We start from the raw sequence: 22,566 nt of genomic DNA on the forward strand, positions 1-22,566 counted from the left end.
TCCCATGCATTTTTCTTCTCTGCCATATGTCTCATTAGTTCATCTGACATCCACTTAGGCCTAAACCTTGAACAATATTTCTTTGTTGGTATTAAAAGCCTAGTAGCTTCCAAGATTAATTCTTTGAATGCTTCCCATTTTGAATTTGCAGTTGGTAACATCATCAGTTGGTCCCATCGTATAGAATTTAAATACCGTCTCAGACCTCCGTAGTCGCCTTTACGAAAGCAAAAACTCTTCCCTTTACCCCTGATGGTAGTTACCTCTTTGATTAAATCACACTTCAGCACACTGTGATCACTGCCACCTAGTGGTTCCCTTATCTGCAGATTCTTAATGCATGAAGAATCACTACTGATAATCAGACCAAGAGTACTACTCCCTCTGGTTGGCTCTCAGACAATCTGTTGTAGAAAACAATCATCCAATAAATCCACATTTGTGCTTGCTTGTCCATTCCATCTGTATGTAGAGACTCTTGTCATACTCTTTGCAATCTTCTGATCTCTAGATTACTCCCACTGCCATTATATACCTTTGCTTCCAAATAACTCACACCACCAAAGATTCTAGGCTATACTGCAGATTTAACTTCAGACAGCAAAAGCTCTTTTCATGCTCGAGGTGCGTTTCGTAAGAAGCCTGACCCATCCACCCATTTCTATCTTTCCTATCATTTCTAAATACATTATGCATACCATAATGGACCTTGTCTTCCCCAATTTTTAGGTGGCACCAAGTTTCTGTTAACTCTTTTATGTCAGCATTAGTTGTCTGACCAGGACTTTCAATTCAGCCTTTTTATTGACAACACTCCTGACATTACTGTAGACACAGTTAAGACTAAGTAATCTTGTATATTCACAATATTACATTAATACACTAACCGTTGAGTTAAAATAATAATTTAATACTGTATATATACCTGATACTTAAGGATGTGCTGCGCAAGCATTATTTCTTGTTGAGAAAGGAGGCGGATGCCCCCGAAAGCTACAATTGTATAGTTTTAACGCTTTTAACAATATTTTATTGTATTTACAATACAATAAAAATAATGTATTTTAAAAATGTTGGTATTTTATTTTGTTTTCAGGCTTTATTCATAATCAGTTATTGTAAATAGATTATGTTACAGTATCCTCTGTATTGTTGGTATATAAAAGGTAAAAGGTAAAGTGCAGCCATTATCAACCCACTGCAGGATGGAAGCCTCTTCAACAATTCATGCTGAGGGAAATGGACCATAATCTGCCACGCTGGTCCAGTGCGGGTTGGCAGATCGACCGTATTCAGCAGTCAGGGGCTTGAACCCCGGTCTACTCAAAGAGCGTGTGCTACTGCACTCCCGCTCCTGACCACTCGGCTACGGAGGCTAGCTGTTGGTATATATACAGTATTAAATTATTATTTTAACTCAACGGTTGGTGTATTAATGTAATATTGTGAATATGAACTTTCCCAACCTCAGAGGCCTTTTTGAAGATAATCTTGTATAGTTTGCAGTCCTGACCCTAGCTTTATGTTCCCCTCATTTGAACTGATGAACACAAACAAGAATTCTTGGGGTGAGTGCAAGCATTACTTTGACCCATATCATCAGATAAATGCAGATCTAAACTACCCTTCTCCCACCTAACTAGCAGTTTCCCCGAACCCTTAAGGTATCCTCAGTTATACTGGCAAAAATTCTTGCACCACCTTTGTTCAGATGAATACCATCTCTACAAAATAGATTTCTTTCTATCTACAAATGCAGGCCATGCTGATAAAAATTTCCTCTTTAGAACTTTGCAGACTCGCTCCAGTCTTGAGTTAATCCACAAGGCTTTCAGCATATAATCCCTCTTATCGTGTCTGGGGAGAATTGTAGACACATGGCATTCTGACCTAACTTGTGGCATTTTTTTCACAATAGTCCAATATTTATCCAACAGATGGTCAGATCATGTATGTTTAATATTCTTAGTCCCCCATATGAATAATCATGCTCTCTTTACCTCCCTTTAAATCTGACAGTATGTTGGTAATAATATCAGTTGTTGCTCCTGACAAGCACACACTGATTCTGGACAACTATCTTTATTAGAAAAAATGTTATCCTTTTCCCTGACAGTAGAATCTTCCAATAAAACTAGATCACCTTCAATTAGAGCAATCTGCACTTGACTATTCTTTTTTGGAACCCAAATCAGGGGGTGCATCACTTGGCAGGTCACAAAATACTCTAGTCTCTGATGAGCTCAGTTACATTTATTTCAAGGACAAGCACTTACTTTTTCGGTGAATCAAAATCAAAATTTGTTGCAATGCACCAGTTCTAATTTGAGATTGGTACTCTCCTTACATTGGGTGCAGAGAAAGGAATTGTCAGTTGGGCTAGGTCTGTCTACTAGACAAGCCTTAGAATACATGTCGCAGGCTATTCAAATGACAAAGTTCTGACTCACACCGGAAATGCCCACAGGCATTTCCATCTCAGTCATGATATCCTTGGACTTTATATTGTAAGTGTATCTTGTAGCAACCATTATTGAAGTAAAATTTGAACTTTAGAAAGATTACAAAATTTTAATTTACAATATATTACAGAATTTATATTTAATAAAATATTATAGAAATTAAACTGTTAAGCGGCTGCAGCTCCGACACTACAACAATCTTGACACCACACCATCCTGACGAGCAAAGCACTTGAAACCACGAAAAATAAAATAATTTCTATTTCATATTTAAAGAATATGATAAAGACAAATTGCCTGTCTTTTAGAAAATGGACTGCACTAGTTTTTAAAGATAATTTGCTATATTTAAATTTTGGAAAAAAAAAAAAAAAAAAATGGAAGGTGGAAACTAAATATTTTGGTTAATGATTTTTGACCTTGATCAGAGAAGTTGCAGAAAAGAAAAGAAAAAAAATAACAAAAATATTTTGTATTTAATGTTACATTATTAATTGCATTAAAATTTTATTTGAAAATAAACCATTCATTTGGTCCATTTATAAAAATGGTTGACAGCGAAAAATTTTAAAGCTAAAATTTAAATGTAGCCCATTCAAATATGTTAAAATCATCTCTAATTTTCTTGTTTATACTCTGGCATGACCACCAGGTCAGTGGAGTCTATAATAAATCATCAATACAAACATTAATCATATTTAGCAGTCACGAGCTTGAACCCCAGTCCACTCAAAGAGTGCATGTTACTGCACTCTCGCTCTTGACCACTTGGTTGTGTTGACCTATTTCTCTGTAAAGGACAATGTTTTTCATTTTGTTGTGTAGTGTAATTTGTTGTGAATTTGAAATTTTGGACTTATATAATTCATCTCGAAATGCCCTGTTTTTTGGATTTGGACACCGTCAGAGCCTACAACTCCATTCAGTGTATGAACACCTTATGTCACTTATAAAATAGTTTGTCATCATAACTGAATGGTGGGAAATGTAATGAAATGTTAACCAGTATTATATTCCATGATATAAGTACTGACATTATAGGTATATTTTATTATTGTACTTTTTTTATAGGCTGCATGTGAACTGTAGCAAGTTGTCTTTATCACTTCGGATATATCATGATTCTGAAACCACCACCAGCGATGGTGATAATAGCACCACAGATGCTCTTCGCCAGCGACGCAGTATTGGACATTTTACGAGTGATAGTTATCTTATGAGTCGAAAAAAGAGAGCTGTTCATGCTGCTGGTAATTTATATCTTTTTTTCTCCCCCAATTTTTTAAGGAAAGATTTTAATGAGATTTAATTTTAGTAATAATTTAATAATGATATTTAAAAAAGTTTTGAGAAATTTTACCTTTAAGAAACTGGATTAATTTTGCATTTGTATCACAAATTTAAATTTTCTGTTACTGGAACTTAAATATATTAAAAGGGTTTAATACATAGTAATACTTCTCATTAAAGTGCTATTGATAACAGGACCTTGATGAGAATGAGAATTGTGTGGTTCCAACACACCTAAAAATGTAGTTTGGCTTTGATGTCTTGGAATGTGATTGCATTTGTCTTACATCTGTTAAAATTACATGTGAAATTTCAAAATTTTAATTACATTTTAATTTTTTTCTCCCTAAGCCTTTATCCATTCATTATACTAGTCCTAACCATTCACTTTTTCTTGTCTAATTTTTTAGTCTCACAAGTATATTAGTGTTGGTATTAAAACTGCTGAATAATAAAAAGAAGCAAACTTATGCAGCATCTGCATAAGTTTGTTTCTTTTAAGATATCTAATCCTTTAAATCTACTTAAGCTTTGATGTACAAGAATGGGTTGTGTCCTTTTTACTCTGTCTAAAGGCAGATTTTCTTACGCCCTACATATAATTCTATTTTGTTAATTTTAATTTTTACTCCCTTTTTTGTGACATCCTAGGAAGGGAAAAATATGTCTTCATTATAAATATTTCTTTATTCCTTTTGTATCTTCTTGAATGTCTCTATCAAATCCACATAGATGTCTAGTTTTCCAATTTTGTACCTTACAAAACTGGATTTACTTATACACAAGTGGGTTTCATTCCTGAGCTAGTCTCTTGCCCTCCTTTGTATCTTTTGAAGCAAATCTGTGACTTTTCTGAAATGGAGGCAGCTTCCAACCTTGTACAATAGTGAAGATGTGGCATGGTCATTGATTTCTATAGTGGGATAATTATCTCTCTACTGGAAAAATTCTGACATATTGTTAACAATACCCCATTTTCTGTTGTACTATACTGTTGAAAGACTGTTGAATTTATTGCATTCTCAAGGTTTTCTTCACTGTTATACTCACAACAGTGCTCAGTATGTTTCTTCCCTTATCAGAAATATTTCTTGATAGTGAAATTAAAAAATAATGGAAGAACAAAAGCAACAGGCATGTTAGTGAAATTGCAAGGATAGAAAAAAGAAGAGGTAATGATGGCCCTGAAAAATGGGTCATATTTGATTGCTACGGGTGGCAGTAATCAGGGCGATTCTAAGTTATATCCTACTGTGGTAACCTTCTGTACTAAAAAAAAACCCTTCAAATTGGAAACAGCTTGCTCTCAGTGCCTGCGTCGGAAGGTGGCTCTACAGGGTACAACATTGGGCATGTTCTTTTGAACAACCTGAAAGCATGTGGAATTCCTTTAAAAAACTTATTGGAACTTAGTGTTGATGTGTCTCTTATAGTAGCCCTGAAAATTAGATGAACAAGGGTATTTAAAGAGGAAATTGAGTGCTTGGTGGTAGTAAACTAATTTTCATCTCATTAATTTTGTGCTGAAAAGAGAATGCATGCTTTCCTTTGAAAGTGGATGAATATTTGGCGGATATATACTGTTATCTAGAAAGAAGTGTTGAAAGGAAAGAAAGCATATATTTAAACAGTTTCAACTGATGCATGCCAAGATTTTGAAGCGTGTGTGTGTGTACATTAGCTGCCTTTGGTTAAATGTTTAAATAGACTGATAGAACAGTGGCAATCTTTGATAAGTGTTTAAAAAGGAAGTTAGAAATAAGTTTGAAAGAAGACAAATGTACTCTCCAAGAAAAATAACTTCTGAATTGCAAACTTCTGGCAAAAGCAATCTTAAAAAGGCCAAGCGAGCTGATAATTCTAGGCACGTTTTCCCAACTCATGCAGAAGCTTGCTCATGTTCCTCTCTTCTGGCTTGAATAAAATAATTTTCTTGTTTCTTTTAAGTGTTATGCTAACGTTTGAAAATCTGAACATAGCTTTTAAATCCAACATAACTTTCATCTGTATACTGAGGTCATTACTCCTAGATATTTTGAAGAATATTATGTGCAAATTTATTATACCAACAGTTTTCAAATTGTCTAGTTCCATTTTGGAAGTTGGTTACCATAGCAGACTTAACCAGAAGGGTGATTATGACTTAGTCATAAGCATTTCTATTGTCAAGACATGCAGAGTCTAAAATAAGAGGCAAAGTTTTGTTCTTTCTTCAAGGAAGAAGTCCTTTTTTTGCTGCATGTGACTATATGGTGCACAAGTTCCCATTGACAAAATGACATCTTTATAAATGCTGGGGTAACACAAATTTCATCTATTGGGTGTAATTTTCAAAATTAATTTTTTGTGGACAAGCTTCCAGTACTTGATGTTGTTAAAGATAAAGAAAGAGATGAAGCAATAGATGTTTTGCAGCATTGGTTCTGTCAGTTTCATTGTGAGAACCTATCAGATCTTATTATGAAAGAAGTTGATATACAGTTGGTCTTGAAATATAACAAATTTTACCAAGTCATGCTTGACATTTTAACAGTTACTCATAGCATTGTTGAGTGTGAGAGAATATTCAGCCAAGTGAGAAAAATAATAACTGAGTTCAGATCTTATCTTTCATTGTGTTTGCTTCTCCTTTAGCTTCTGGTGAAGCTTTGTAAATGCTCCTGATAGCCAAGTCTAGACAGGATGGTTATTGTTACGAATAAAACTTTGACTCAACATTTCTGAAGGACATCTATCAATAATATTTATTATTTATTTTTTTTTTTTTATGCAGTCAAAAGCAGTGTATGTCTCTTTTGAATATAAAAATGTGTATGTTTTTAGTGAAATTTAATTTTTAGGGCAGTATGGACTTAAGAAAAACATTTTTCTGAAAAACTTATTTTCGTCCTGTTATTTTGCTACAAACTCTTGGTTTTTTTTTTTTTTGCAAAATCCTGTTGTTTTGCCTGTTTGCCCAAAAAATCTTTTGCTTTCCTCCTGCTTAAACTGCCTAACTCCAGCTTTTGAAAGTCAAAAATTGGCAGCTATGTTGTTCCAATCAAGAGTATTCCTTTGTGCTTGTAGTTTCTCTCTCTGGTGACAGTTACTTCTGACATATAATACACCATGTCACAAGACATGGATTCTTTGGGAATGGTCCAGGAACATGAGAATGAGTTTATCATACTTCATTGACCAGTTCAATGACCAGATTGATTTGATTGAGTATCAGCAGGATGAGGTGTAAATGAGCTATTTGTGACAATGATCTGCTACTGCCATCCAGATTTCAGGATACTGCAGAATGTGATGGTCTCTATATGTCAGCGTCATGGCATCTGTGCCTCAATGACTTAATGCCCTTCTGAGGAGTTAAGGAGATGCTACTCTTTCTTAGTTCAGTGTACCCATTAAACTGACCAGTATGTGAACAGGCACAATTTAGCTTTAGTATTTCTTGTGCCAAAAACCTTCATACCAACAACAACTATTTTTAGTTTTTATTAAACCAGTTTTGTGTAAGCATGTGCTTTATTTTACTGTCTCAGTCTGAAAACAACTGACTGTTCTGTATTTGTCTTTATTTATCTTTATTAATGACAAAAATCAGATGCTTTTGTTAATTATTAGAAGTGGTTTCATCTATAAAATTCAAAAGTTTTCAAGTTTTTAATTGTGTAGAAATTATATAAATTATTCTTATTTAAATTTTTTTCAGTTACTTCTGCAAATCAGAAAGATGAGCAAAATAAAAATAAGATAATTGATGATAAAAGAAATGAACTGCAGAATCAGGAGGAAAACAAAGAGAAGAGCAACAATGGGGATGTTATTGATAAATCAGAAACGAAGGATGAAAAAGAAGCAACTACTGAAAGCAAGGAACTGGCAGAAATTATTTGCCATTCTGTAGATATGCCTGTAGGTAAAAAGTCAGTTGATGAAACAGCATATTATAGTTTACAGGTAATATTTAGATATCAGTTATGCTTTAAACTGAAAGTGTTAGTTTTTGTTTAATTTCTTTCTGATTTGTAATTACAAATTTGCTAGGGCATTAAAATGACATGTTGATGATACAAGAAATCAAACTGCATCTATCACAAAAAAAAACAAAAAAAAAACCCCTTTTCTCATATTACTGTATATTCTGACATAAGTCAACCTTTCAAGCACAAAAAAACATTGCTTAAAAATTTTTTTAAGCTCAACTGAACATAAAACCGTAAACTTGAATTAAGGCTTTAAATGTGTTGAGTGAATAAATGCTGTCGGCGTCCTTACTCTTTTTCATGATGTACATGAGAGAGCAAATTTAAATTTAAAAATGATGATTGCAGGCTAGAAAGACTTGCATATTTATTAGTATTTTAATTAATCAACCAGTATATATTTATAATTTATTACATATATATTTGTGATTATATACATTGTTATTGACCTTTTAAAACTTAAGGATTTGTTTGTCTTCTTCATCAGTTGAAAACAGTTCTTGGAATTCACTGGGAGTTATGTTTTTAGGTTTTCTTTATGTTCTTGAAAAGGGAACTTTGGATTTCTTGAAAAGGGAACTTTGGAGGTAGTTGATTTCTTATAGCAAATATACTTTCATATTTGAAAGTATATTTATGGGGATAATAAGAGGGTAATATCAGGGTAATAAGATATCACAATGTAAACCTATAAAAGAAAGAGCAGAAGTGTTTAAGGCTTTAAATGTGTTGAGTGAACTAAATGCTGTCGGCATCCTTACTCTTTTTGATGATGTACATAAGGGAGCAAATTTAAATTGAAAAATTATGATTTCAGGCTAGATGTGTGAAAATATGCTTTGAGCCAGAAACTAATTGATTGTTGAATCAGACTTCCATCTGGTGGAATGGAAATCAGATCCTTCCTTATATTAAGAATTTGCTGATAAAGGAACCACTGGGTGGTAGTGATCACAGTGTACTGATGTGGGATTTACTTAAAGACATAATAATCATCGGGGATAAAGGGAAGAGTTTTTGCTTTTGTAGAGGTGACTACAGTGGTCTCACACAGTTTTTTTAAATTCTATACAGTGGGACCAACTGATGTTGTTACCAACAGCAAATACTAAATGAGAAGCATTCAAGGAAGTAATTGTGGAATCAACTAGGCTTTTCATGCCAACTAAGAAATGCTGTTCAAGATTTAGGAGGCGCCTCCGTAGCCAGGTGGGAAGGAGCAGCAGTGCGTAGCACACGCTTCTTGATTAGACCGGGGTTCGAGCTCGTCACCACCAAATATGGAGGATGCGGAAAGGTCAGGGAATGACCACCGCATATCCTGGAGCAATATGGCCTTAGTTGCTAAAGCTCCTAAAAACCAAATAAATAAATAAATAAATCAAGATTTAGGCCTAAGTGGATGTCAGATGAACTGGGACTTGTGGAAAAGAAGAAAAATGCATGGGATGCATATTATCAGATGACACAGAAGCCTATGGTAGATATAAGCTAGTCTGTAATCAAATCACAAAGGAGGTTAGGCAAGCAAAGGCAGATTACAAAAAATCTTTGGCAAAGGATGCTAAAAAAAACAGCAAGAATATCTTTAGTTATATAAATTCTAGAAGGGAGGGAATGAATCAAACTGGTCCACTTGATATTGATGGTTCGACTTGTTGATCCTGCTCAGATAGCTGACAATCTGAATGATTATTTTGCATCTACATTACGACACAAGGAGTTAAGGGAGGAGAATGCCAGAAGTTTATCAAACTGTAATAGGCTGCTTAATGATTTTGTAATAACTGAGCAAAGTGGAGGAGAAATTGTCGAAGTTAAACATAAGAAAGGCACCTGGGGTTGATGGCATCTCTCCAGTTATATTAAAGGAGGCGGTTTGAATACTGATTTATTCAGAAACAAGACGTGCTAACCAATGCATTTTTATAGTTTTAATACAAGTGTATTATTTAATTATGTTCAACCAAACATACACTGGATATGTAAAAAGTTATATTTGCTCTTTGATAGCTCGCACAGCTAAATGCAAACTGTGGAATATTCAAGACCACATTTGATTTGAATATGTATTTGTCAAAAATTTATAATTATGTTTATAAATGATTATTAATGTTGTTCTTTGCCATATTTCTGTTGAGAAGAATGTAGAGACCTTGTTGTTGGAGATCTACAGCCCAAAGAAGTTAAAATTAAGCAATGTCTTCACTATCACATTTGAACCAAGTGGTACTAACCAAGCAGATTTGAATGTTGTGCAAGCACACTTTTATTGTCTGTTTTTCCAGGCAAAATATGGAATTGATTGAAATTTGTGGTGATAAGCCAGTGCTCCTATTGTTGTTTTGTATAAATTGTATATTAAAGTCATTAAATGCTTTTCTTAATATGTCAGCTGCAGTTTTGGATATTTATCTGTTTATAATTGTGCACAGTAAAATGTGCAAAATTTAAGTATAGTTTTAAAGAGGAAATTTCTGAAAGTAAACAGAAATATAAGAAAATATTTTTCTAGTTTGAAGCTTTCAGGTTGTTTTGACTATTTTTTCTTTTACAGTTTAGCGTGTTAGTAGAAGATGAAAAGTATGAAGGACTCTACAATCTATATTTTCACAACTGTGAAAATTATGGAAAATTATCACCCGCTGTAGTAAATCTTTCAGTAAGTAAAAATAATTTAATACTAAGGTTAATTTTTAATTTAATAATGAGATTATATTAAGTGTATACAATGAAAATTTGATTATTAGTTTGTTAGCTTCTTCTTGGTTCAGTGTTTATGATCACTTTCTTTTTCATTGTTAACAAATATACATTTTTTATCCTTTTTTTTGGAATGAGTTTCATGAACATATCTGGGCCCTGAGACTAGGTATGTCTGAACTACATCCTGCTGCTAGTGGTGGGTTCTGTGGAGTGAGTTTCATCATGACATTTTGAAGATTTGTAAAAATGAAAACTTTGCAATGTAAACTTTGTAATGCAGTAAAGTTTTCATTACAAAAATGAAAACTTTGTAATGAAAAAAAGTACATAGTTTTCCTTTTTACAACTCTTCAAAATGTCATGATGAAACTCACTCCACATATCTGGTTTCAGGGCCCAGATATGTTCATGAAACTCATTCCAGAAAAGGATAAAAATGTGCATTAGCATTAGTTAAGGCATATGATTCAAAAAAAAGCAAGCTTAAAATATGCATCAGCCAAAAAAAAAAAAAAAAAAAAACCACTTTCTATTTCACCCATATGGTCACTCCAAATGTTCATCTAATTCAGCCTTAAATTTATTTAAGCTATTAACTCCCACAACAACAGATGGAAGTCTGTTCCAGCAATCAACTACCCACTGGCTAAAGGCAAACTAACGTCCATCTATTCTACAACTGTCTTTCCTCACTTTGATCTGTGCCCCCTTGGGTTCTTAATCTGAGCAAGCGGAAGTATTCTGTCAGCATTGAGCCTGCTAAAACCACTCAAACCATACACCTCAATCAGATCACCTTGCAGGTGCCTAATCTCCAGATGCTTCAACTTACAGAATTTAAGCCTCTCCTGGTAAGAGAACCCTTTTGTTCCTGTCACCAATCTTGTTGCCCTTCTCTGTACTCGTTCTAGAGATGCTGGGTTTCCATAGTTTGGCTCAGGATTTCCTCCACACAAGAAAAATAAAAGTTTAACTGATGATTGAATTTTTGTATGCCAGCAGACAATCGACAATTAAGGAGTGTGCTGAATAAAACTTGGTTTGTTGCTGGATGAAATTGAATCACTGAAAAAGCAAGAGGCTGCCATGGAGACATAAAAAAGGAGGCTCCTCAGGGATTCAAGTACCTAGTGACTTGCCACATGATGTATTCCTGATTCAGACCCCAAGCCAGAATGACCAGGTGCAAACTGATCTGGTTCAAAAGGACATATTTTTATTGGGGAATTCTGTTGTCAGGGAAAATGGATAACTTTTTTTTTTTTAATAAGAATAGTTGAACTAGAGCCAAACATTACAATAACAATATATCTGCCCAGAGCTAATGTTGATATTTCCAACAGGTTGTCAGTTTTAATGGGGGTTATAGAGAGCATGCGGGAATTGTCAAAATTAATTGTGCACAAGCTGATAATTTGTTGAATAAGTATGGGACAGTATTTAAAATATGCTGCAAATTATATGAGAAGGTGTATGTATGTATATATGCATGTAATTCTGCCTGGATACAATTGGAGAGACTATATGCTGAAAACCTTGCAAATTGACTCATGACATGAGGGACCCTGCAAGGCTTTTGGGAGTAAATTTTTATGCCCACATAAGTAGAAGGGACCTGTTTTGTAGAGATGGCATACATTTGAACAAAGGTGGTGAAGAGTCTTTGCCAATATCATTGAAAAAGCCTTAAGGGTTTAGGAAAACTGGTGGTGGTGGTGGTGGGGGATAATACATGCATTTATTCGATGAATATGTGCTCTTTGCGAAGAGAGCATTCTGATGGCAGAGAAAGATGTACCAGTAGAAGTGATATTTTGTATGAATTGGGAAGATAAAACAAAAATTCCTGTAGTACTGCTATAATGTTATAAGAAAATACATGGGGATGTTAGTCAAAAATGTAAAAGGGACCTAATGGTAAGAGTGTAATTGATGAATTTTATAAATTTTAGATACTAGTTAAATCAACAAGTGAAGTACTCATAGGAATATCAGAAAATTCAACTGTTCTAATATACAATGCAAAATTTGAGCATAGAAAGTGCAGTATGTGCAGGAGGAATGATGCTTCTACTTGCCAAGCATATACACTGTGCGGCCACTTTATTAGGTACACCTATCTAGTAGCATGTCAAGCCTACTTTAGCCTTCAAAACAGCCTAAATTCGTCTAGTCACGGATTGAACAAGATGCTGAAAATGTTGTGCAGGAATGGAGTACTATGCAGACATGAGTGTATCATGCAGTTCCTTGAGATTCGACGGAGGAGTAGGCCTGCAGCGAACAGCCCTTTCCAGCTCTTCCCAAAGATGTTCAATAGGATTGAGATCTGGGAAACTGAGCGGGCCACTGCAGCAAAGTACGGAGGATGCGGAAAGGTCAGGGAATGACCACCGCATATTCCCGGAGCAATATGGCCTTAGTTGCTAATGCTCCTAAAAACCAAATAACAACAACTGCAGCAAAGAAAAGTCATTGTCGTGTTCCTGGAACCATTCCATAGTGATTCGGGCTTTGTGCACCGGCGCATTATCCTGCTGTAAGTAACCATCTGACTGAGAATAAACTGTCAACATGAACGGATGCACTTGGTCAGCAACGATGTTTAGGTACGATGTGGCATTCAGACGTGAATCTATGGGTATCAATGGACCCAATGTGTGCCAAAAAACATTCCCCACACCATAACACTGCCCCCACCACCTTGAACAGTAGTCATCAGACATGATGGGTCCATGGATTCATGTTGTTTTCGCCAAATTCTGATCCTTCCATCAACATGATGCACCAGGAACTTTGACTCGTCAGACCAAGCAACTGTTTTCCAATCCTTGATAGTCCAGTGCTGGTGTTGCTGTGCCCACAGGAGGCGTGCTTTCTTGTTTTTCATTGATAACAAAGGTGCACGATGTGACTGTCGACTGTTGTAGCCCGTTCGCGACAAAGTGCAACTAGTAGTCCGTTGCAATATTTTGTTCTGTGCACCAAGGTTGTATTCTGATGTGATGTGTGACATTGTGACCCGTCTGTTTGCTTGCACAATTCTAGCCATCCTCCTCTGACCTCTCTCATCAACAAGCAATTTTCTTCCACAGGAGTGCTGTTGAGAGGATGTTTTCTGTTCGTTGCACCATTCTTGATACACCCTTGAAAGTATGGTGCGTGAAAAGTTCAGGAGAGCTGCCGTTTCAGAAATGTTTTGTCCAGTCCATCTTGCACCTACTACCATGCCACGTTCGAAGTCCAATAGATCACTCCTTTTCCCCATTCTTGCTACGGTTTGTACGCTTAACTGATACTAGAAAGGTTGTTCTGCTGCATTTATATCCACAACTGTGGTCATGTGACTTGCAATGTTGTGGGACAAACCATTTGTGTACACAGCAGGGGGTGTATCTAATAAAGTGGCAGCATAGTATAGATTCAAGACACTCATATAGTAGATAACTATATTGAATCAGTATGGTGTGACATAATCATTGGGAAAACAAAGATGAGAGTGTTATATAAAATATAGATTATATTAATATGATAAGTATAATGAACATCTTTTGCATAAAATAGAATGGGTAAGCAAATCAGAATGTCTTGTTATGGAATTTTCCAGAGATTGACTGGAGCTTGTGGATTGGGCACTCACCTAGTAGTAGGGCACTTCTGAAATTCCTGGATGACATGCTTCCGATATCAGCATTTCAGTGATACCACTAACATGCTGAACTTAGTAAAGAATGGGTTGAGCACGCTGAATTCTGATGGGATCCTTCCACTTGTTCAGATTACGAACCTAAGGGGGCATAAATTCAAATTAAGAAAAGACAGATGTAGAATAGATGTGCGGAAATTTGCCTTTAGCCAGCGGCTGGTTAATTGCTGGAACAAACTTCCATCTGTCGTTGTGGAAGTTGATAGGTTAAATAAATTTAAAGAGGAACTGGACAGGCATTTGGAGGGAATGGTGTGATTTTTTTTTTTTTTTTGGCTGATGCTGCATAAGCTCATACACTTGCTTTCTTGCATCACATGCTACTACTTCTACTACTACTAAAAGGGAAATAAATATTCTTGATCTGTAAAGATCCATCAGTTATTAACACAATGTATTGAAGTGACATCTTTAGTAGAGTTTTAAAGGAGGTTTAAAGAAGATTTAAAGAAGTAACTATTCTCAAAGAAAATTAGTTACATTGATCTTAGACATAATTTGTTCTTTTTAGTGGACCAAATGTTAAATTTAACAATTTGCTAAATTGGAAATATTTAAGGAAGTTATTCTGGAAACCAATTTTTTTTTTTTTTTATATATATATATACCATTAAAAAGAGATTGTTCAGGGATTAATATTTGAAATGAATTACTCTTTTACCATAGGTAATGCAAAATTTGTTTATTAATTATGTGCTTTGACCTAATTCCTAAACTTATTAAAACAGTGATGTTTTAGGATCCTTGTCAGATCCGATCATTAGACCATACAGGACTAAAACAAAGTCTATGTGTGGCCGACAGCCATGTGGACAGTCTTCAAGTGTCATGGACAAGAAGTTTAAAACTAGTGTCACAAAATATAGCTTAATTAACTTTTGAAAATATCTGTTTTTAATAATATTTGATTTTTCTCTATTAGCATTAGCATTTGTAGAGGCATATGATGCAAGAAAGCAAGCTTATGCAGCATCAGCCGGGGGGGGGGGGGAAACTTCTACTTCACCCCTCCGTTCGTTCGAAATACCTGTCCAGCTGAGCCATAAATTTATTTAGGCTATCAACTTCAACAACAAGGATGGAAGTCTGTTCCGCCAACCAACTACCCGCTGACTAAAGACAAATTTCCGGACATCTATCCTGCATCTGCCTTTCCTCAATTTGAATTTATGCCCTCTCAGGTGATTATTCTGAGCAAGAGGCAGAATCCCATCAGCATTGAGCATGCTCAAACCATTCAAGGCTTTATACACCTCTATCAGATCACCTCGCTGGTGCCTAGTCTCCAGACACTGTAATTTGCAAAACTTAAGCGTTTCTTCGTAAGAGCAGCCCTTTGTTCCATTCACTAACCTTGTTGCCCTTCTCTGTACTTGTTCCAGCAGCTCTACGTCCTTCTTGAAATGAGGCCTTCAGACCTGTATACAGTACTCAAGGTGTGGCCTGACCATTGCCTTATACAAGGAATAATCACTTCCTTATCCCTTCTAGAGAAATTCCTGTATATCATTGACAAGACACCATGAGCTACTCTTACAGCCCATCTGCACTGCTCAGAAAACTTCATATCTGCCTGCACAATAACACCCAGGTCCTTTTCATTCTCTACAACTGTCAGTGTAGTACCACAGAGTTGATACATTGCTCTGGGGGTTGCTGTTTCCCATATGCAGTACTTTACATTTGTCAATATTAAACTTCATTTGCCATCTCTCAGCCCATCTGCTCAACGTTTCCAGATCTTGTTGCAGCAGCATAGCATCAGTAGTGTCCTTAACAACCCTGCCAACTTTTGTATCGTCTGCAAACTTGGACATTAAGCTTGATATACCATCATCAATATTGTTTATAAATACAGAAAACAATAATGGATCTAACACTGAACCCTGAGGGACTCCACTAATAACTTGAAGCCACGATGAGCAGTGTCTATTGATTACCACTCTCTGTCTTCTCCCCCTCAACCACCCCTTTATCCCTAGCAGCAATTTGCCTCCAATGCCACGCGCCTCCGTAGCCAGGTGGGAAGGAGCAGCAGTGCGTAGCACACGCTTCTTGATTAGACCGGGGTTCGAGCCCGTCACCACCAAATACGGAGGATGCGGAAAGGTCAGGGAATGACCACCGCATATTCCCGGAGCAATATGGCCTTAGTTGCTAATGCTCCTAAAAAAACCCAAAATAACAGCCTCCAATGCCACACTGCTCCAATTTGTGCAGCAGTCTTCCATGTGCAACAGTATCAAAAGCCTTTCTAAGATCCAAGTATACAATATCAAAGTTATTCCCTGCATCCAGTTCTTTTGTGACTGCATTATAGTATCCAATCAAATTGGTCAGGCAAGGCTTCCCCTTAACAAAACCATGCTGTATCCGAGCTATAACTGAAGTCTTGTCCAGATGATCCTGCAGTGCTTCCTTAACCAGTGCCTCCATTAATTTTCCTGGAACAGACGTTAAACTAACAGGTCTATAATTACTTGTGTCAGCTTTTGATCCTCCTTTGTGAATTGGGGTCACATTTGCACATCTCCAGTCTATGGGTACCTCCCCTGAATCCAAGGAAGCTCTCATAATTATGGCTAAGGGTTTGCTTACTTCCTTTGCTGCCACCTTTAATATAACTGGATAGATCCCATCCACCCCAGGTGCCTTTCTTGTGTTTATCTTCAACAATGTCTCCTCCACTTTACTCTCAGTTATTACAAGATTATCTAGCTTACTGCCAGAGTTGAATACACCTCTGGCATTCTATCTGGTATTCCCCTCGCTGAATAACTCCTCATGTGTGAATGTCGATGCAAAATATTCATTTAGTTTGTTAGCTACCTGAGCAGGATCATCAACAGTTGAACCATCGATATCAAGTGGACCAATCTGATTATCTGATTCATCCCCTTCCTTCTAGAGTTTACATAAGAAAAGAACTCTTTGCATCCTTTGCCAAAGATTTCTTGTAATCTGCCTTCGCCTGCCTAACCTCCTTTGTAACTTGGTTACAGATCATCTTATATCTATCATAGGCTTCTGTTTCACATGTTAATTTATATGTATCCCAAGCATTTTTCTTCTCTGCTATATGTCTCATTAGTTCATCTGACATCCATTTAGGCGTAAACCTTAAACAATATTTCTTAGTTGGTATGTAAAGCCTAGTAGCTTCCAAGATAAGTTCTTTGAATGCTTCCCATTTTGAATTTGCTGCTGGTAACATCATCACTTGGTCCCACTGTATACAATTTAAATACTGTCTCAGGCCATCGTAGTTGCCTTTACGAAAGCAATAACCCTTCCCTTTACCCCTGATGGTAGTTACCTCTTTGAGTAAATTCCACTTCAGCACACTGTGATCACTACCACCTAGTGGTTCCTCTATCTGCAGATTCTTAATTCATGAAGAATCGCTAAAGTATTTAGTTAGTAAACTGACTTTACACTATCTATGTGGTAAAATAGTGATTCATTTCAAATACAGTCGGTCCTCGTATAACACGTGTTTGCATTACACGAATTCGATCATACACGATGTATAAATAGGGGAACGTTATCTTATATAACACGAACCGAATTCGCTTATACACGATTCGCCTTTGTGTTTACAAGAAATGGCAGTCGAATGCGGAATCACCCCAACTGAACGCAACACGATAGGAACGAAGAAGATTCTGAAAATGTATTTATGTGTTTTATATCAGTGAAGGGGAAACACATTTCACCATAATAACGTAAAAACCAACACAATTCCAGCTATCGATATAATCGCAAATGCAATTAGATGGAGTTTACTACCAGTTTATAACAGATACCACTAGCAGAAACGCAACTGGAAATTGTTTTTATTGTTTTATGGTAGTAACCCCCAGAAATGTGCTTTAGTAAAATGTGAGGTGTTAATTAATAGTGTATCTCGGCCTTTACGGTGTTGTTTATTCAGTTGCTACACGCGCGCAGCTTTGTTTATGTGTATCAAGCGTGCCATCTCGTTTGTAATTGTGCTTTATTCCCTAAAAATTAGTAAAATACTTAAAAGGTGTGAAAAGGAAGCGTCCTGGCTAAGACACTGCAGATTCAGAGAGAAAAAAAATAAGCAATACCGATAAACAGAGGCGGACTGGGTCAAAAATTCTTACCCGGGAAAATTTATAGTGGCCTCATACTACGGTTTATGGCCAAAATCACACCGGCCTCCGGCCCACCGTGGTTTCCCCCGTAAGGCTTATGGCCAGTCCGCTTCTGTCGATAGAGAAAAAATATGAAATTGTGAAACGCTTTGAGCGAAATGAAAGACCATGTGATATTGCACGTGCTACAGACCTAAATGAGGCAACGCGGAGAATTACAAAGAATGCGGAGAAAATAAAAACAACTTTCATAGCGGGAACAACTCAAAGTGTAATTAAAATCGATTAGATTAAGACACAAAGAATTGGAAGAGATGGAACGGCTGTCATCTCTTTGGATAGAAAATCAAACAAAAAGCAAGTTTGCTTACGATAGAAGCAAAAGCATTAGCAATATTTTATTACGACTTACGTATTATAATTTATACTTACGTATTATAAAATACGTAAGTATTTTATTACGACTATTTTATTTAATATAATAAATTTTTTACGAATAAAATACGTATTTTATCCGTAAAAAATACTTTTTTAGTATTAAAAAATACTAAAAATACTTTATTATAATATAATATTATTTTTATTACGAATTTTAATCGTTATAAAATACGTAAGTATTTTATAACGATTAAAATTACCCGATTATTTATTGTGTTTGGTAATGTTTTGGTTCCAAATGTGTGTTCAATCTTGGGTGGTCGGCACCTAACCCTACTTTTCCCATAGGGCCTGTTGTTTATATTGCACGATTTTGCATTGCACGAGGATTTCTAGGAACGCAACTATCGTGCTATACGAGGACAGACTGTATTAATCCCTGGACAGTCATCAGTAGTGTCATTCCCAAATTATATTATCTGTTGTTCAAGGTAAAGACCAAAATGAACTGATGATCCTGACAAGAGAGAAGAAATATGCACAGGATAATTATGAATTATTAATGGATTCTGTATCCTACATCTCATCTGATTTCATGTATGCTCACTAGCATTTGGTTCTTCCTGAGCTAAAAACTCAAACCCTGGTTTAGGCCACAATAATAATGCTTTGATGATGGGAGGTGGCATGGATCCTGAAATGTCACATTTAGGAATTACATCAAAGCATTTAATTAATAAACTAACTTTGCATTATCCATGTGGTAAAAGACTGGTTCATTTCAAATATTCATGGAAAATCACACACTTGTAAATTATCATTTCTAAATTATATTATCTATTGTTCAAGGTATAGATCAGAATGAATGGAAATGAACTGAAGACTCTGGTGACATAGGGGAAAAAAAATGTACAGGAAGGTTATAGATTATCAGTGGATTCTGTATGCTCACTAGCATTTAGTTCTTCCTGAGCTGAAAGTTCATTGGCACTAATATTTGAGTAAAATAAAAGTAAGGCAAAAGTAAACTGAATTAAATGCCAAAAGGGGAGATAATTTAGACCAGCACCCAAGCCAAATGCTTTGGCCAAAATATGAAATATCACCAATAAGATGCTGTTGTCCTACCACAAAACGAAATAAATGAAATAAATAAATAAAAACATCTAAAAAAAAAGAAATAAAAATTTAATAAGAAGACATCCCCAGTGGATAAGTTAGTGTTCATATACAAGCATCCTGCAAATTGCATTCGTAGGTTTCCACCGTAGTTTTCCGCCAAAGAATACAGTAGCAACTAGGTGTGTTATATACAAAAATACACTTTTTTTTTTCTTTTGTTTTTTTTTTTTTTTTTTTTTTTTTTGCTGTATAAGCTTGCTTTCTTGCATCATATGCCTCTACTAATGCTAAATACCTAAACAAATGAGATAGGGGAAATGAATTAACTGAAAAAAAAAAAAAATAAAATTATTAGCCAAGTAAGGAATATAAAAATTTTCCTTCATTCTTCAATTTCGTACATTCTTCAATAAACAACAGTTTATTGAAGAATGTACGAAATTAATAACATTTTCTAATGTTATTAATCACAATATTACAGTTGTTACATATAGTAGCACTTCTTAGACTCTGAGAAAGAATAATATTAGAATGGACATTTTTAGAAATATTTGATAGCCAATGAGTAAAGTTTACCACATTAATTTTAAAGGCATCACATTTATTGTAAATGTTAATAATAGTAGACCCATCATTAATACTTATCCAAGTTCATGTAATTAGCTGTGTGGTCACAAGGATTGGTTTTTTCCAACAAAAGTTCTTGGGGATATAGATAGCCAAAATCTTCAAGAAAATTAGGATAGTTAAATGCACGTATGTTGTCAACGTGTCTAAAGAATATAATGTTCTTGGGAAAGGAAATTTCAAACCAATAAAGGTATAAATGTGCCATAATACATGATCCCCTACTGCCCATTGGTGTACCTTGAATTTGTTGATAAAAATGGTATTTCTGTCAAAGACAAAATTGATAAAAATATGCAGTTTGACCAGATTATTGTAGCAGATGGCATTACATTTGATTATATGTTTGTGTTTCCAATAAATTTTATGAAGAATGTTATTTAGATTATCCAGATTGATGCTGGTGAAAAGACTATGGAAGTCAAATGTTTGTATATCTGTAATGTTACAGGTGTGCTATTTATTTAAAACTAGTAGATTATTAAGAATAATTTTACTATTGGGTAGTTGTAAAACAAACAACAACGTGTAGGAGAAAAAAGAGAATTGCTAAGAAGAATCAGAAGACAAAGGCTACAATGGTTCGGACACACATGATCGGACATGAGGCATAGAGGGATGTTACTGGATGTGCTGGAAGGCAAAATATCGGGAAAAAGAAAACAAGGAAGACCAAGAAACACTATCATAAATACAATTCTGAAGGAAACTGGGCTTCAAAGCTGTGCAGAAGTGAAACACCTAGCACAAGACTGGGAGAAATGGAGACAGCTCATCAAAGGGGCAAACCAGTCGATAGACTGATACACTGAAGAAAAATTGGGTAGTATGTCCAGAATGGGTTTTGCCAGGAACCTGGGCATGACTGTTTTTAGAGGAGGTATTAAACCCGAAACTAACTGGCGTTTTGTGGAATTTGAGTATGATATATACATAAAGGAAGTTAAAATTATTTATATATAATTTCAATATTTTGTTCAAAGCCAATATTATTTTTGGTAGTGACCATTGTGGGATTTATAAGAGTCACTAGACTGAAGTTCCTTCTTTAAGGTAAAAGCAGAAAGTCTTGCAGACGAATGCATAATTGTTGGATGCTTATCCACGTGGGTAATAATAAAATGTTTTTGTAATTTGTGTAACTGCATTTTAATTTTGGTTAAGTTTTAATATTAAAAACATTTATTAATAACAGATTAAGACTTAATTTTAGAATAATTTTTGACAAGTTTGTAGAAAACAGTGTTAACCACATCTAGAATGATTCAACTGGGGGTGTTGTGCTTGTAAGCCAAAAGTATACAATAATCTAAGAGGTCTTGATAAAGTTGTTTCTTAAAAGAGATGTGAAGTTAATTTTTGGGATTGGTTTAAATTTATATTCATATTAATCGAATTTCTTTAAGTTCTGAATGGGGAAACAATACCCAAATCTCCAGCGATGACGTGACCAATGATATGATTCAATTCCTTCGTTGTGTCAACTGTAAATTACATGCAAGCTTTTTTATATATCCTTCCTTATCTTTTTACTTATATTTTTACTTTGCCATGGCCATACTTTATGTTAGAAACAGAGGACACTGTAGAGTCAGTCCTCGTATAGCACGATAGTTGTGTTCCTAGAAACCCTCGTGCAATGCAAAATCGTGCTACGTAAACAACAGTCCCTATGGGAAAAATAGGGTTAAGTGCCGATCACCCAAAATTGAACACACATTTGTAACCAAAACATTACCAAACACAATAAATAATCGTAATAAAATACGTAAGTATTTTATTATGACTATTACATAATAAAATATTGCTAATGCTTTTGCTTCTATCGTAAGCAAACTTGTTTTTTGTTTGATTTTCTATCCAAACAGATGACAGCCGTTCCATCTCTTCCAATTCTTTGTGTCTTAATCTAATAGATTTTAATTACACTTTGAGTTGTTCCTGCTATGAAAGTTGTTTTTATTTTCTCTGCATTCTTTGTAATTCTCGGCGTTGCCTCATTTAGGTCTGTAGCATGTGCAATATCACACGGTCTTTCATTTCGCTCAAAGTGTTTCACAATTTCATATTTTTTTTCGACAGAGGTGGACTGGCCATAAGCCTTACCGGGGAAACCCCGGAGGCCGGTGTGATTTTGGCCATAAACCGTAGTATGAGGCCACTATAAATTTTCCCGGGTA

At 35.4% G+C, this 22,566-nt stretch overlaps 1 protein-coding gene across 2 annotated transcripts in view; it reads left to right on the forward strand.

Moving 5' to 3' along the window:
* Window positions 1–22,566, forward strand: part of LOC150086404 (protein GPR107) — a 118,518-nt gene that overhangs the window by 54,366 nt on the left and 41,586 nt on the right. For both annotated transcript variants that reach the window (XM_090371361.1, XM_090371360.1), the window contains exons 5-7: window positions 3,534–3,712; window positions 7,453–7,700; window positions 10,284–10,388. In XM_090371361.1, coding sequence (XP_090227487.1) covers window positions 3,534–3,712; window positions 7,453–7,700; window positions 10,284–10,388 — 532 coding nt within the window. The remainder of the gene's footprint in view (window positions 1–3,533; window positions 3,713–7,452; window positions 7,701–10,283; window positions 10,389–22,566) is intronic.

Source organism: Mastigoproctus giganteus, chromosome 4 (assembly GCF_048544385.1).
Source record: "Mastigoproctus giganteus isolate SK-2022 chromosome 4, ASM4854438v1, whole genome shotgun sequence".
In the NCBI taxonomy this organism is placed as follows: domain Eukaryota; kingdom Metazoa; phylum Arthropoda; class Arachnida; order Uropygi; family Thelyphonidae; genus Mastigoproctus; species Mastigoproctus giganteus.